Genomic DNA, 15,975 nt, shown 5'->3' with positions numbered 1-15,975 from the left:
CCCGGACCGGGGCACGAACCCGTGTCCCCTGCATCGGCAGGCGGACCCTCAACCACTGCGCCACCAGGGAAGCCCTAATGAATTAATTCTATTAAAAATGAAACTGTACTACTATGTTAACTATTACCTTAAAGCAATCAAAAAGATGATCAAGTTGCTCAGGAGAAAAATCCCATGCCAACTTTGCCAGTAGATCATGTACATTCTTCACAATGGCTTCATGCTTCCCCGCCTATTGAAAAACCAAAGAAAATCAGAGCATACTAAAATATGAAGAGCAATAAGTAGCATACACTGTCTGTGGAAAACTATTAATTAATAAAGTATTCCCATCTCCGACTAACTGTGTAACCTAAGAAAATTCCTAACATTTTACATGTTTTAGAACTGCCATCTAAAACCTGACAACTCAATTTCTTGACATACATGGTTAACGTAGACTTTGGGAATTCATGTGAACTTTTATTAGTTTATTGAATTTAACATGCCAGTTCTAACATTGCAAATAGGAGAATAAGGCCCACCAGTGGTATTGTTTCAAAACTAGAACCTTAAGCACTCAAAGGCAAAACTGAATGCTTTCTTGGTTTCTACAGACTCAATAAACAAAGCTTTGTAATCTAGAACTCATCAATACTTCCCAAGTGATCCATGAATACAAACTTGTCATTAAGATAATCAAAGGAATCACATAGCTTCTATCTCTGAGACCAAAGATTACTTATCCTTCTAAAAGCTATTAATCCTTCGGATTATTACAGGTTTTTATAAATAATCTAGTGATTTAAATTTCCTGACACTGGAGTTCTTTAAGTATATGAAGAAACCAGTTATGGATGTCTTACACTCTTTCAATAGACATTTCTTATTATTTTACTGTTTGCCTCTTATTCAAAACCTACAAACTGCCAACCTTTACCAAATACATACAGTAGATGTTGGAATATTTTAATTTTAAAAATATTACTGGCCATCTCAAAAGGATTCTTGACAGGACTTCTGTAAACAATAAGCATTTACTTATACTGAAAGTCAAACAGTGTAAGTCTTCATCCCATTTAACTACAACTACTGCCATTTCTTTAGTTTTTAGTACATTTCTTTTACAAACCAAAGAGCCACCATCTTAAATTCCTTACCTGCGCTGCCCAGATATTATCAAGATCTTGTAAGGTCAGGGCCTTTTCTTTGATGACAAAACGAAGAATCTTCTCTAGCTTTTCTACATACTGTGGTTGATGAAGACTGTCTCGCAAGACTATGGATAAAATATTGTTCTGCTGTATCCACTCCTAAATAGAATTCAAACACTTGTTTCAAAGCTTCTAAAAAAATATACATAAAGTATTGTTCACACTTTTAGCTTCCAGGGTTTGTTTTCTTTCTTTCTTTTTTTTTTTAGTTGCAGCATGCATGTGGGATTTAGTTCCCCAACCAGGGATTGAACCCAGGCCCCCTGAATTGGGAGCGCAGTCTTGCCCACTGAACCACCAGGGAAGTCCCTGTTCACACTTTTAAACATTAGTAGGAATTTAAAAACTCAAAATATAATGCACTAATGTAACATGGTTATGTGTTCTTTTGATACAAAATTATGAAAAATCACAATAATTTCATGGAACTTAATTTTTCATATACAGAAATGTTTCCATGAATTAGAAACAGTGAAATCATTAAAAAGATTTTACTCCAGCATTTACTCAGAAAGTTATTATTTAAATGTAGCAACCGGGCTTCCCTGGTGGCGCAGTGGTTAAGAATCCGCCTGCCAATGCAGGGGACACGGGTTCGCGCCCTGGTCTGGGAAGATCCCACATGCCGTGGAGCAACTAAGCCCGTGTGCCACAACTACTGAGCCTGCGCTCTAGAGCCCGCGAGCCACAACTACTGAAGCCTGAGCGCCTAGAGCCCATGCTCCGCAACGAGAAGCCACCGCAATGAGAAGCCCACGCACCGCAACAAAGAGTAGCCTCTGCTCGCCACAACTAGAGAAAGCCTGCGCACAGCAACGAAGACCCAACGCAGCCAAATATAAATAAAATAAATAAATTTTAAAATAAATAAATGTAGCAATCACCATGGTTTAGGTACGGTGGGTTATAGGACCCATTTTAGGATCTTCAGATTTTTTTTTTTTTTTTGCGGTACGTGGGCGTCTCACTGTTGTGGCCTCTCCCGTTGCGGAGCACAGGCTCCAGACGCGCAGGCTCAGTGGCCATGGCTCACGGGCCTCGGCGCTCCGCGGCATGTGGGGGGCTCCAGACGCGCAGGCTCAGTGGCCATGGCTCACGGGCCTAGCCGCTCCGCGGCATGTGGGATCTTCCCGGACCGGGGCACGAACCCGCGTCCCCTACATCGGCAGGCGGACTCTCAACCACTGCGCCACCGGGGAAGCCCAGAATCTTTAGATTTTTTTTATACCAGTTTTGATTTGGGTGAAAAGGTACTTTTTTTCTTTTTCACTTTTATTTATTAACCAATTACACTATTATTGCTTATCCATTAGCTTTTTAATCTTCTAAACAATCCTAATGAGGGCTGTATTACCCTATTACAGAAAAGTAAACAGGCTCAGAAGTGTTGGAACCAGAATCTGAATCAAGGCTGAAAGCTTCCGAAGTCTGTGTTTCTCTAACACTAACACTATGCTACATTGCTTGACAGGTATTTATTTAATATTTAAATCAACAAAAGAAAACTAACTCATGATACAATACAAAGGTAACAGTCCACACTGTATGATTTTACACTATTCAATTTAATGAGAGTAAAAAGTATTTAGCCCCAAAATGTGCTAGAGAAAAGAAGTACACTTCTCAGCTGGTAAAGGTCCTTTTTTACTTCTAATCTATTACAGACAGATATTTTTGTAGAATACAATTAAAATGTGGCAATATCAAATTGCTACCGAAGTTTCTAAACACTCAATGTCATCTGCCATATTCACCTAGCCTTGGCAACAGCTCAAGGACCAGAACCAGACCTCAGACCACACTGAGTAGCTCTGTGCTCGACTTTCCACAAGGTGAACAGACAAATCAGATGCATAAAACTAGATGTCTACCATCTGACCCCCTAACACAGGGCCAATGTGTCTAGGCATCCTCCACATACCTTTTATCACATTCTAAACACTGTTTTCCCTATTAAACTGAGGCCTCCTTGAGGTCAAGGACAGTTCTTTTACAGATGTCTCCTCAGTACTGTCAGACAGTATGCACTAAAGTTATTCAACCAATATTTAAGTAGCATTCTTATTCATTTTAAACTATAATATATGCAAATTATGTAGGGTAAATAGTTTCCTAAACTTTCAACATCAAAATGATGTAAATAGAAGTGCTTAAGTGAAGTCCTTACAATGATGACAAAACATTAACTCATGTGTATCTTATTCCAATAATTGTATTTCCTATTTTAAAATCTTTAAGTGGAATTCGTCAAATGAATAGGCCACTTCATTCAATAGCTACCAGATACTACTTAATCTATTCCCCAAATCACCTTTATTTACTCAATTTCAACCCCCCACCCAGACAAGCTAATAATTACTTCAGAACACCTACATTCAGCAGTAAGCTTATCAAGGATGTGCTAAGCTATCCATTATCATCAAACAATTATATATCATCAAATATACCAAATAATAAACCATGTTATCACAAAAAGTTCTCAGGATTAACAGAGTTGTAAATCAATCCAAACATCTCCCAATTTCAAAGTTTACTTTAAAATGTTAACATTACTAACTTTAAGTAGAGCTATTCTGATTTTTGCCTTAGATAGATTCTTATTCATGAAAGTAGAATCAAAGGACTTACTGCCATTCGTTCAGCTGTGAGCCATTCTTCCTCCTCAGGGTTACCATGCCGATGAGTGTAGTATGATACACTAGATATCACCTTATTAACTTCATTAAGTGCATTCATCTTTCCATTAAAAGAAGAAATTTGCAATAATCTGTAAGAGAAATTCAGTGTTAAATACGATTCTAAACATTCACATAAATAATTACTTCAAGAGGTAAATATCTTACCTAAGTATCATTTTTAACCTAAATATTTCTAAATTTTTTACAGTTTCTTCTTGTCCTGGAACCCTTGAAGCTAAATTTTTCAAAGATTTAATAATCATTGAAAGAGCATCATTTTTGGCTTCATTCTTTGCTTCTTTTTTCAGTTCTTCATCAGTTAAGTTTTCTAAAAACTGTGGAACCATTTCTATTACTGGAAGGAAGTACTTTTTCACCGTATGAAGAGTGAGAAACTCATAGCATTGTCCAAATGGTCTGAAACAAGAAAGACAAAAATCTCTTTTAATATTCAATTTCTTACAATTCAACTAGGACTGAACTCAGACTGTACCTATTACTTTAAAACAATCCGGGGACTTCCCTGGTGGTCCAGTGGTTAAGACTCCGCACTCCCAATGCAGGGGGTGCGGGTTCAATCCCTGATTGGGGAACTAGATCCTGCTTGCTGCAACTAAGAGCCCGCATGCTGCAACCAAAGATCCCGCGTGCCGCAACAAAGACCCAGCACAGCCAAATAAATATTTTTTTAAATAATAATTAAAAATTAAAAAAGAAAATAAACCAGAGTAATTTCCTTTAAAAAATAAAAAATCCAAGTTACCAGCTAAAGAGAAGAAACCACATTTGAAAAAAGAAACAATTTTTATCAAGCAATTAAGTAGCAATTTCTATAATGCACTGAAGATTAATTTTAAAACATAACTTACTTAATAAGGGCTGCAATTATTTGAACATTTAATGCTGATCCATTAATAAAACGATCATGCAAAATCTGAAACCCATTTAAAGTGCCGAATTTGTTGAGAAGATCCACGAGCCAACCCTGCAACAATACAGTTAATAAAAAAGTTAATTTCCTGCTTTTGGGGGGGAATGCTATCTGAAGTAATTTCTTGATTGAAACATACTAGAAACAGGAAATTCAATAAAAGAAAATTATTATGTAAAACCATCTTTGAAAAAAGACATGAAATATTGCATATTGTTCACAGTAATCCTGTCTGTGAGAAAAGCATAAGTAGTAGTATAGATCACTAGGGCACAGCTGTTTGTTTGTAACGATATAGCTGGTGAACAGGAATTAGAAGCCACGCTTCTATCTCAGAGATCCCACCATATGAGAATACCTTATTATCTGAAGGTCTATTTTAAAAAATTTAAGGGGGTAAAAAGACTCTTTAAAAAAAAAAAAAAAGATATTTGGTAACCTAAGATATTGTTTGAATTTATTTTTTGTTGTAGTTGTGAATAGCTACAAACACCCTAGAAATACAATAATCTTAAAGCCAAAGAGTGACCTATCCATTAAAAACTAATCCCTGGTATTCTATTTTTTGTTCCTAACTAGAACATGCTGGTTGATGCTTTGTGCTGACTCATGTGAATACACCCAGTTCTCATCTTAGAGGTACCACAATACAATAGTAAGAATTATCTTTCAACCTCTTCTCTAAGGGATAGCAAGTAACTCACAAGTACAGTACAGTGCAGCTGGGATAGGCAAATTAAAAAGGACTCAAAAGCTTATACAGGTAAAAGAATCAAATGTATCTAAAAAGTCATGTACTTAAGACAACCTTTAATTCCTTGCCTTCTTCTAAAAGGCCACATTTTGGAAGTCACTGAGGGAAGAAAAACAAGAGGGGGGAAAAGTGGCACTTTCTCTACTTAAGTCTTAAGCAAAAATAATTTCTACAGCTATTCAAAAACAAACAAAAAGCAGTGTTCAGGACAAAGGGAAAACGCTAAGTAAAAGGTAACTGCTTTAAAGAGACACTATGGTAGTTTTGATATGATTTTTATGAGACTCTAAATCAATTAAATTCTCAAATCAACTACTGTATTTCTATGTAAGTTCATTATAATGTTTTCCTTTTCATTTGGCCTTAAAAGGTTAAATCAAAACAATGAAAACTCTGATTCTTACAAAGAAATCTGTTGAGATAAAGTCAGATACAAAAGAATTTATGTCAATTTAATAATTTTCATAAGGTATTTTAAATAGACAAAACTAAACTACAGGGATTATGGACATGTGCTTGAGTCCAGCTATAAAGAAAAGGAAATGATTTTATTAGTCAGGACATTACTTAACGTTAGGAAGGCCAGAGGGGGCAATGATTGGGAGGGAGTGTGGAAGGGGGCCTCCGGGGAGTGACAGTGTACTATTTCTTGACCTGAGTGGGTTACATGAATGCTCATTTTGCAATAAATCATTAAGCTATTTCAAAAAAAAAAATTAAAAATCTGAGCATTTAATTCACCAGGTCCGTTTTGGCATTCAGCAATTCTAAGAAAGTACATACTTATTATGTATTTTTATTTCTCCAGTAACTGGAATGAGACAATTAAGCTGATATACTCAACAGTTATGTATATATAACACAGTATATATATATGTGCACAAAGTAAAGAATCAGTCTAAAGCTAATCTCATGTTTTCAGCTGCAATGTACACTTACGCAACTAGGAATACTCAACAATTAGTAATACTCAAGAAAAGCTAGGCTTCAAAGAAAGATATTTAAAAATGTCTTCAACCAGAAGCCATCCTAAATCAACTTGTTCCCTTTGAGACTCTTACAGATTACTACTGACCTACAGAGCAAAAATTAAAAAAAAAAATACAGGTGTATTTTAGAGACTGCCATTATTTAAATATTAATTTGATTTACTCGAACAAAAAAAAGCCTGAAGTGGCAACAATAGGAACCTTGGGAAATACCAGAAACTCTCAGCTCTAAGTTCAATAAGTTTTGATGATTTCCACTTTTAACAGAATAAACCAAACTATATATATATATATATATATATATATATATATATGTTCAAATTTTCCTTTTAAAAAATAAGATCAACAATATTTAAAAAGTCTTCCTCAAAAAAAAAAAGTCTTCCTAAATTCTAAAATTTAAAAATTATATATGGTTGATTATTTAATATTTATTAAAAGAAGTACAGCGTAGGGATGCATTTTTTAATGTATTCTGTTTATGCTGGCATAGAAAATTTACATTGGAGAACTTTTACATTTATAATACATTTATAATATATAATACATTTATAATATATATTTCATTGATATTTGTAAGTTTTGCTATTTTGCTTTCATTTGTAATTTCTATAGTTTTATGACACATTAGCCAGGCCTTGGTCAAAGAAGTAATCTCCTACTCTACTCTATTTAAAAGGAAAAATATGCTCTGTTTCATACCAACCCAAATTATGACTATTTCCCAAGAGGCTGGGAAGAAGACAATGGGGACTAACTACATGGAGAAAGCCAAAAATATTTTTAAATTAAAAAAAAAAATTTACAAAATAATGCAAAATCCCTTTAAGAGCAATGTGAAATTACCCTCCTCCATGTTAACAGTAGGTTCAGATCATTTAAAATTCTATAGCAGAGCAAAACAACTGTAATATTTAACTTTGAAAATAACAAACCAACACACTTTTGGTGATCGAGGGTCTGGAGAACGAGCAAAGAGTTCATCTTCAGGCAACTGAACATTTGAGGAAACGGATTCACATGGACGTGTACCATTGTAGATATGGAATTTGCAATGAGGATTTAAGGCCATGGAGAGAAGTTCTAGAAGTGGAAACCAGTCTTGGGACAACTTGGCTACACATAGCTCCACCAGGCGATGAGTATTGTTGATAATACACCTCTGTTATATAAAGAATAATTAATGAGATCAAACCATCCCAAACAGAAATATCTTCTGATCTTGATTAATTATATCTTAATAATGACCTCTCAATTGTGCTATATCATTTGAGTTATGTTTAATTTTACTAATATTGGGATCAAATTGATATATCAAAAAAGAAATTAGCATTTACTTTATAATCTATATAGTACCTACTTTCAAAAGCTATTTGCAATGACTTAGAAAATGAAGTAGGCACTGCTCTATGTCCCCAGACAAGATGCAAATTACCACTGCTTTCTCTATGCAATTTTCCGACTAGAGGCAACAATTCTAAAATCTAAACAATGTATCATCAAATATACCAGATGGAGCAGGTTTGCCATCTACGCCTCAATGCAAAAGTCTGATACCACTCCCAGTTTCCATTCTATACTTAAAAACTTACATGTTGAATTAGAAGATGTTGGTATTTTTATGCTATGGTTATATTTGAGAAATAGTTCAGAGGGCATAAAAATATGCCCTGCTTCACAATTTATAACCATATTTCCATATTACAAACAAGAACAGAGACTTGGAGTAATTATGGTACTTCAATCTAAAAATGCACATTTCACTTTTTAAAATCTCTGGAATCTGATTGTATCATATAATCAATGCATAGTGCATTTACCCTAGACTGAAGGTATTTGTAGAGATTTGTCTTGGTTTCTGCCAGTCATCTGGGGACACGACCAACCTGAGACCACTTTAAGTTCCCCATTTGATATTTTTTGTATCACCACTCTGATTTGAATTCAGCCTTCAAAACTGTTTGAATACTGGCTTGTGGTTTAAGTTTTTAAGAGATTTTTTCCCCCTCTACCAGGTGCCAAAGTTGAAATGTGCAGGTTTCTTTGGTGTTTCTTTCTGTATGTTAAGTTTATTTCTCTGCATTGACCCTTTGTGTCTCAGATAATAGATTCCCCATCTTGGATGTTTTCCTTCCTCAGTGGTACATAAAGTGAGTGAGTGGTGCATTTCACAACTGTCATATTTTCAGTGAAATATGGTCACTTGTCAGAAGTCACAGGGCACTTGAGAACCAAGGAGACAGATTAAACCAATGTTTTCTAACTAAATCTCACACTCATTCTAAATGATCACGCTTCTTTCAACAGAAATTATAATAAAAAGTATTTTTAAAGTTTCTCATTTTAAAATCCTTTAATTAATGGATCAAATATATAACCAAATATACTATAAAAGAAAACACACTCATCACCATATCAATCTGATTTTTAAAATTCAAATGAAAGACTCACATGAATTTCAAACTTCCAGCCACTCACTGCCTCGTCTGTAAGGATTTTAGTGAAAGATATTGTTAGCCCATCTCGAAAAAATCGCTGACATGCTTCACTTTTAACATCAAGGCCTAAGAAAAGGAGAGAAAAATTAATGTAAACAAAATATTTCTCTGGTTGTCTTACAATGTCCAATTATATGATAAAAAGTAATAATTGTAAAATATTCAGTAACAGCTAACAAATGCCAACTAGCTTTGGAAAAAAATTCACAGCATTATGTATAAGAGGTCAAAAAGGTAACAGATTCAAAAACAAAAATAATCTTCAATGAATTTCAAAAATACTTAACTGTATAAAAGTACATTAATCCAAGTAATACTAAGATGAATCGAAACTATTTCAAATTATGACACTGGACCAACCTTAAATACAAAATGGTTATATGAGTACCATGTGATAGGGGATTTAAATACTTCACAGTATTTTACTCTCTGACAACAAATCTTAAAATTTTTTAAATGACGTTTCTTGGGGACCTCCCTGGTAGCGCAGTGGGTTAAGAATCCGCCTGCCAATGCAGGGGACATGGGTACAAGCCCTGGTCCGGGAAGATCCCACATGCCACAGAGCACCTAAGCTTGTGTGCCACAACTACTGAGCCCGTGCTCTAAAGCCCGCGAGCCACAACTATTGAGCCCACGCACCTAGAGCCAGTGCTCCGCACCAAGAGGAGCCAACCCAATGAGAAGCCCGCACACCGCAACGATGAGTAGCCCCCGCTTGCCGCAACCAGAGAAAGCCCGCGCGCAGCAATGAAGACCCAACTCAGACCAAAATAAATAAAACTAATAAAATTTTTTTTAAATGACGTTTCTCAACTATTTTTAAAATCTCATTTTGGTTGTACATTATCCATTTGACATCAAATACTATTCTACTATTCTACAGAAGAGTTTCATCAATTAAAGATAAATTACCATCTTCCATATTAGTCTCTTCCACTGGCTCAACATCTATGCTTCTTTATATCTTTCTTTTAATTTCACCTGATTTCAGAAAGGCAACAGAGCTACATGCCCCCAGACACACAAAATAATCTTTAACTCTTGATGACAAAACGAAAAGCCATTCAATTTGAACATAAGAGTATTATTTGATTCTGGTTGTACAACAGACATGACATTTAAGCCCAGTACTGTAGTTTAAAAATCTGAACCTTGCCTAAAATTAAAATAAACCATGGTCCCAAAGAAATATGGGGAGGAGGAGGGGATTGCATGTCCAATGAATGTCAGTGATATTAAATGAAATACCATTGTGTGTTTTTACCTATCACTGTACAGTCAGGACCTAAAACATGTCTAGGACAGAAGTCTTCAAAAATTTGCTGAACTGATGAATAAATGTGTAAATGAACAAAAGAAATTTGAGTGGTGAAAACAATGGTAATCTGATAATGCATTTTCATAGCTCATTAGACTGGTTTTCTAAGATTAATAAGGTGTAAAGACACGTTCCTTAAATGAAGGAGGGTAATTACTCTAAGACAAAGGAAATTTTACCCTTGCCGTGGAATGAGACAGACTTAAGCAAGGTACTAAAGACAATAATTTTTACAACATTTAATTTCAATTGTGATAATTCCTATTGATAATTAGAACACATCCATGGTTACCCTATTTCAGACACTGAAATGTTATTGCTGTTTATTTTAATCTCCAGTGCCTTAAAAATGAGTAGATATTACAATAGTAGCCCTTTGCTAAGAGAATTCAATTGCACCTAAAGAAAACAAGTCACTGAAAAAAATAATGATTAATTCCAAAATTAAGCTTTTACTTCTAGACAAGAATAACAGCATGACTCCTTTTTACTGGGTTATTTTTTTTAAAAAAACACAGGACCTCATCTTTCAGGTCTTTTTTTCTTTTAGAGAAAATCCAAACCTTTTCTGTGTATTACAGAATAATCAACACATAAGCTAGACAGTTTAAATATGAATATATACAAATTTTATGTATAACTTCAGAGAGTTCACAAACATCCTTGAAGGCTATCCAAAGGATATGAACCCTTGCTCTAGGGACAAATCATAAGCCATAGCAAGAAAACTTAGTTAAATGTTCTAGTCTAGGAATACACAGAAAAAGTCTTCAGGCATGAAGTGAAACTATTAGCTAGTAGCATACATTATGGAAAGCATAAGACCATTTAAACTTACCTTTTTTACTAAGATCAATAGCAGCTTCTAAAAGCACTTCTAATTCCCCTTTCGGCAAAACTGGAACCACCCATCGAGGCCTAAGAGTTTTAATAATATAAAAAGATGTTTATTGGTTGAACACTGAAAGAGGCACTATAAATGAGTTACTAATTACAATTACTCAGCTCACTATGAAAATATTAAAATGAAACTAAAATATTAAAACCACAAGGTTGGCAGAACATCTGCTTTGTGGGACTAAGCATCATCTGTTGTCTCTACAAACAAAATTTTTTTAAGGAACTGTCAAACAAAAGATACAGCAATGAGAGAAGGGGGAAAATAAAATTATTTTAATAACACAGAATATAAAACTACTATAATAATCAAGTATCACTAGAATATAAAACTACTATAATAATCAAGTGATATAATAATATCACTTAAATAGATACCTATTGTTAGAGCTCATAGGAAAGTGCTCTTTCAGGATTCAGGTTAAAGGAGACATGATGAACCTCTTAGTTGTCATCCATTTCCTCACAAAGAAGAAAAAATCTAGGTGGCAAATGACTAATTTCTGCCTCATCGACTTTTCCTGAAGGTTAAGTCAGACGTAGGTCTCTAAGTCTTTATGCCTCCACAGGCACCCTCCTCCCTCAAACAACGATGCAGCATACACCCAGGTGGTGCGTTCTCTGCTCCCAGTGCCGGCGGCCCAACCATCTGAGAGTCCGTCCTCTTCCTACCCCTTCATCCCTCACTACCACCCAACTTACCCAGTGCTCCAAAAAACCCCATTTTGATAAAAAGTGCTCCATGACCACATAATCTATTAGAAACAAATGTATACCACCCTTTCTCATCGTTTTTATTTACATAAAAAAACATCACTTGTGTTTTTCTCCCCCTGCAGATATGCTAACATGCAACTTTGCCCTTGAGTGAGCATAAGAAGTACACTTTATCATCAGCAACCACCAGACAAAAATTGAAAAGCAACAGTACAACTTTTTGCTATGATAACTCTGCTACAGAGAATGGGCAGGGACATTGCAGCTTTATAAAACTGTTTGTTTGTTTGACTAATTCATTATATACCATTACTACAGGCATCTGCCAGAAGAATCACATTTAATGTGTTCTTTCAAATATACCTTTAAAAACAATGAGTTAAATATATATTTATTAACAGGAAAAATATTTAAAATAAATGAAGTGAGGAAAACAAGTTATAAAATGATATTAAAGTAAGAATTCCATATTTGTACAGAAAGCAGCACATATGATAATAAACACAGACAACCTGGAAGAATGTACACCTTATTGTTAGTAGTAACTTTTGGTTGGGAGGTGTGTATCTACAGAGGAAATTGCAAAGAACATTACTGACATAATATATTTCTATGTTTAACAAGATGTACTTACATTATATTACTTATGTAATCAGAATGTTTTTTTAAAAACGCAAAGGGTTTCTATTTCCCCTGACATTATATATGTAATGGTGTTAACTGATTTTTAAAAAGTAAACTCACTAAGGCAAGTAAGTGCCTATAAGTGTATTTTCCTTACTTTTCTTTTGGGGGGTTGGAGGGATGTGTCACACCTCCCTAGGACTCACTTGTTGAGCTCAGAGCCTGGTGAAGACCATAGACATGCAGGATGGTTCCCTGAAACGCTCTTCCCTTATCGTCTTTAAATCTCTTCCTTCCCATGCACACAAGCTTAAACTTTCACACTCTCAGAGTATTACTCCAAATAATCAAAGCATGGGGTGGGGAGGTGGGTGTGGGTGAATGTTTGTACTATGAGTATGAAAATGTATACTCTGAACCACTCCCCTGAGATGAAGATGAGGAGAAACAAATAGCTGAGATGGTTAAATGTCTCAAACTAATCAAGGGTTCACAAGGGGGCAGGCTCTGAGGAACTCAATCTTCTTATGACCTGGTTTACCTCAGGGTCATGCAAAAAGTATTAAAGTCATCCAGTAACCCACATGCCAATAAGAAAAAAAACCAGGAAATCACACATACAGTTCTACTTCAGTAACACACCAGCTAGGGTGATCATCCTTAATCTGAACACTTTATTGACACTGTTACTTCCTTTCACTTTTTAAATCCATTAAGAACCATGGGTTGCAAAGTACTTGGCAATGACTAAGATGTTAAGGCTATTTAAGGAGGCAGTATGGTTACTGGGATATTCCTATCCACTCTTTCTCTTTTCTTAGTACTAATCACTGTGCTGAAGTACTTTTGTTTTTCCTGTGTATGACACACATTAAAAAGCAAAACAAAATCAACTCACCTATTGATCATGTCATCCAACTTTGCCAGGTCAGTATGTGGAAATGCAGGTTCCTCATCTTCAAGCTGTGGTGGGGCATCAACTTGACCTTGTTCATCTGGGGGAGTTGCCGGGGAATTTTCATTGGAAGAATCAGGCGATGAAGTCTTAATTAAATTCAAACACCAACACAGATTAGGGGGAAATAATGTAAACTTTTAAAGAAGATATGATCACTGTAAGTTTATGATGTTTCAGACAGTCTCTGTGCTACTATGCTTTAAAATAATTTCATTTAATCCTCAACAGCCTAAGGAAGTATTCTTCTGCCACTTAACAGATGAAAAAACAAACTCAGACAATAAGTAATTAGCCCTAGGTCACATAGCTCCAATTCTGTGGTCAGGATCTGAATCCAGGTCTAATTCTAAAGTTTGAGTTCTTATCCACAGTGTATACTGCTTCTCTGCCTACATTTCCCATAATATGAGCCCTTCATGATAGAAATTATTGTACACATTTTACAGATTAAAAAGTTTCTGACATAACATTTATTTTTCATTCTGAAGAGAAAAAATAAATTTTATTCCACAATTCCCCTAGTCTCCAACTATTATCCAATTATTAAAACTTCATTGTGGTTTCTAAATAAGTCACATCATTTTCAACTAATAAGGCTAATTTTATTCTTTCATTCTTATTGTTTCTTTTTCTTTCCCCCCATACTTTAGCTGTGTACAATATTTCCACAATTAAGTGAATGAACTTTTATGATCCTTATTAATTTTGAAAGCAGATGGTATTTTTCTCTTTCAAATTGAGACTAATCTAAATTTTAAGCTGACTTTTACTGGTATATTCTTGAATTTTCTACCTACTGTAGGTTGATGGCCCTTTTAAAGAAGGCCCCTTTCCCTATCATTTTAGCATTTATTGAACAGATGCATAAATAAGTACTTGTATTGAAGACAGGTGGGTATATCACCATTAATATTTTCTACTTACAAAGTTTATATATGAACTCAGAGCCAATTTGCAAGTAAAGAGCAAACTTTTACTTAGGATGGCGAACACGACGCAGGTGCTATAGGGCTAGTTTCAAGGCAAAAATCTATAGAACAGAATTCAAGTTTTAGAAGCCCAACAGAAATATTTGCATTTCAAGTATGTAACTTAGGAAGTCTGTTTCATTACTTTTTAAAAAGGCCCATTTCCCCTGGTATATATGTATTATATACACGCTCACAGAAATCCTATAGACAAAAATAACAATTAAGATACCTGCAATACCACACCAAGAGATAAGCACCAATGACATTTTCAATTATTTTCTTGCAATTTTTCTTCTATGTGACCCCCCCAAAAAATCCTGTCTATATATATGTATACATTTTCAATAAAATTGGGATTATACTTAAGTCTGTGTCCTTTTCCATTCAACATTTGAGTATTTTCCCACATCATAAACAATCTTTTGTAAAGAGCTGATTATTGGCCACATAGTATTAAAATTAATTAAACAAAATTAAGGGACATTTAGCATTCTGCAATTTTTATTGCTAACATAAAACAAAACTATACTGAATCTTTTATATATAAATCTTTGTGTTGAACTTCAATTTTTCCTTAGGACAGAACCCTGGAAATATAATTACTACAACAACAGTATAAATTATTTCTTTTAGGGCTACTGACATATATTTTACTAAATTCCATTCCAGAAAGTCTGCACCCTCCCATGAACATCTCCCAAGAGTGTTCATCCCATAGGGCCTTTGCCAAGGCTGAGCCTAAAATTCCCTCCTATGGGAACACCCTTTTAAAAACTATTATAGATTAAGTGAAAAATTTGATTGGTTTTAGAAATTCCCTTTATGCCAATATGAAAAAAAGCATTTTCAGAGTAAGCCATAAGCTGGGTAGTGATTAATGCCATGGCTGCTTCCTCTTGGTCCAGTTAAGTGTCAAATCTTCTGAAATAACTAAAATCCTAACATTAACAAGTAGAGAATAAGAAAGTGAAAGAGGGATTCTACAGATAGTTAAGAATGCAATTTGTGGGAATTCCCTGGCAGTCCAGTGGTTAGGACTCTGTGCTCTCACTGAGGGCCCGCGTTCAATCCCTGGTTGGGGAACTAAGTTCCCACAAGCCGAGTGGCGTGCCCCCCCCCCCACAAAAAGAATGCAATTTGTTTGTTCCTTTTTTTGTTTTAATTATCATTCATCCTCAAAAATGTAAAGTGCTATTTAAAGGAAGAGGACATAATGCAGATAAATAATATTAAGCTGAGTATCACAAACCCAAGAGCTCTTAGAATTATCAAGTACACCTTAAAATAAAAGTAAGGTTAGAGGTTTAATTTCTGTCTAAAGCCATGCAAACCACAAACACTGGAGAAGAAGTTGAAAGTCCATGCACGATGCAGGTATGAAACAGAAAAGAGAGAGCAAAAGATACTGGAACTCAAGCTACAAGCTCCTGGTTTAAAAATATAA

General features: G+C 35.0%; 1 protein-coding gene across 4 annotated transcripts in view; it reads right to left on the bottom strand.

The window, feature by feature from the left end:
• The window catches only part of USP9X (ubiquitin specific peptidase 9 X-linked), a 123,857-nt gene that overhangs the window by 74,927 nt on the left and 32,955 nt on the right, over positions 1–15,975 (bottom strand). For all 4 annotated transcript variants that reach the window (XM_024116453.3, XM_055081857.1, XM_024116451.3 and 1 more), the window contains 9 exons: positions 13,501–13,646; positions 11,203–11,282; positions 8,997–9,109; positions 7,489–7,707; positions 4,741–4,856; positions 4,037–4,288; positions 3,822–3,960; positions 1,140–1,292; positions 128–232 (listed from right to left, as the gene is read on the bottom strand). In XM_024116453.3, the coding sequence (XP_023972221.1) occupies positions 128–232; positions 1,140–1,292; positions 3,822–3,960; positions 4,037–4,288; positions 4,741–4,856; positions 7,489–7,707; positions 8,997–9,109; positions 11,203–11,282; positions 13,501–13,646 (1,323 nt within the window). The remainder of the gene's footprint in view (positions 1–127; positions 233–1,139; positions 1,293–3,821; positions 3,961–4,036; positions 4,289–4,740; positions 4,857–7,488; positions 7,708–8,996; positions 9,110–11,202; positions 11,283–13,500; positions 13,647–15,975) is intronic.

Source organism: Physeter macrocephalus, chromosome 21 (assembly GCF_002837175.3).
Source record: "Physeter macrocephalus isolate SW-GA chromosome 21, ASM283717v5, whole genome shotgun sequence".
NCBI classification, from domain to species: Eukaryota; Metazoa; Chordata; class Mammalia; order Artiodactyla; family Physeteridae; genus Physeter; species Physeter macrocephalus.
The sequence above is the reverse complement of the archived record's forward strand: the minus strand, read 5'-3'. Positions and strand labels throughout refer to the sequence as shown.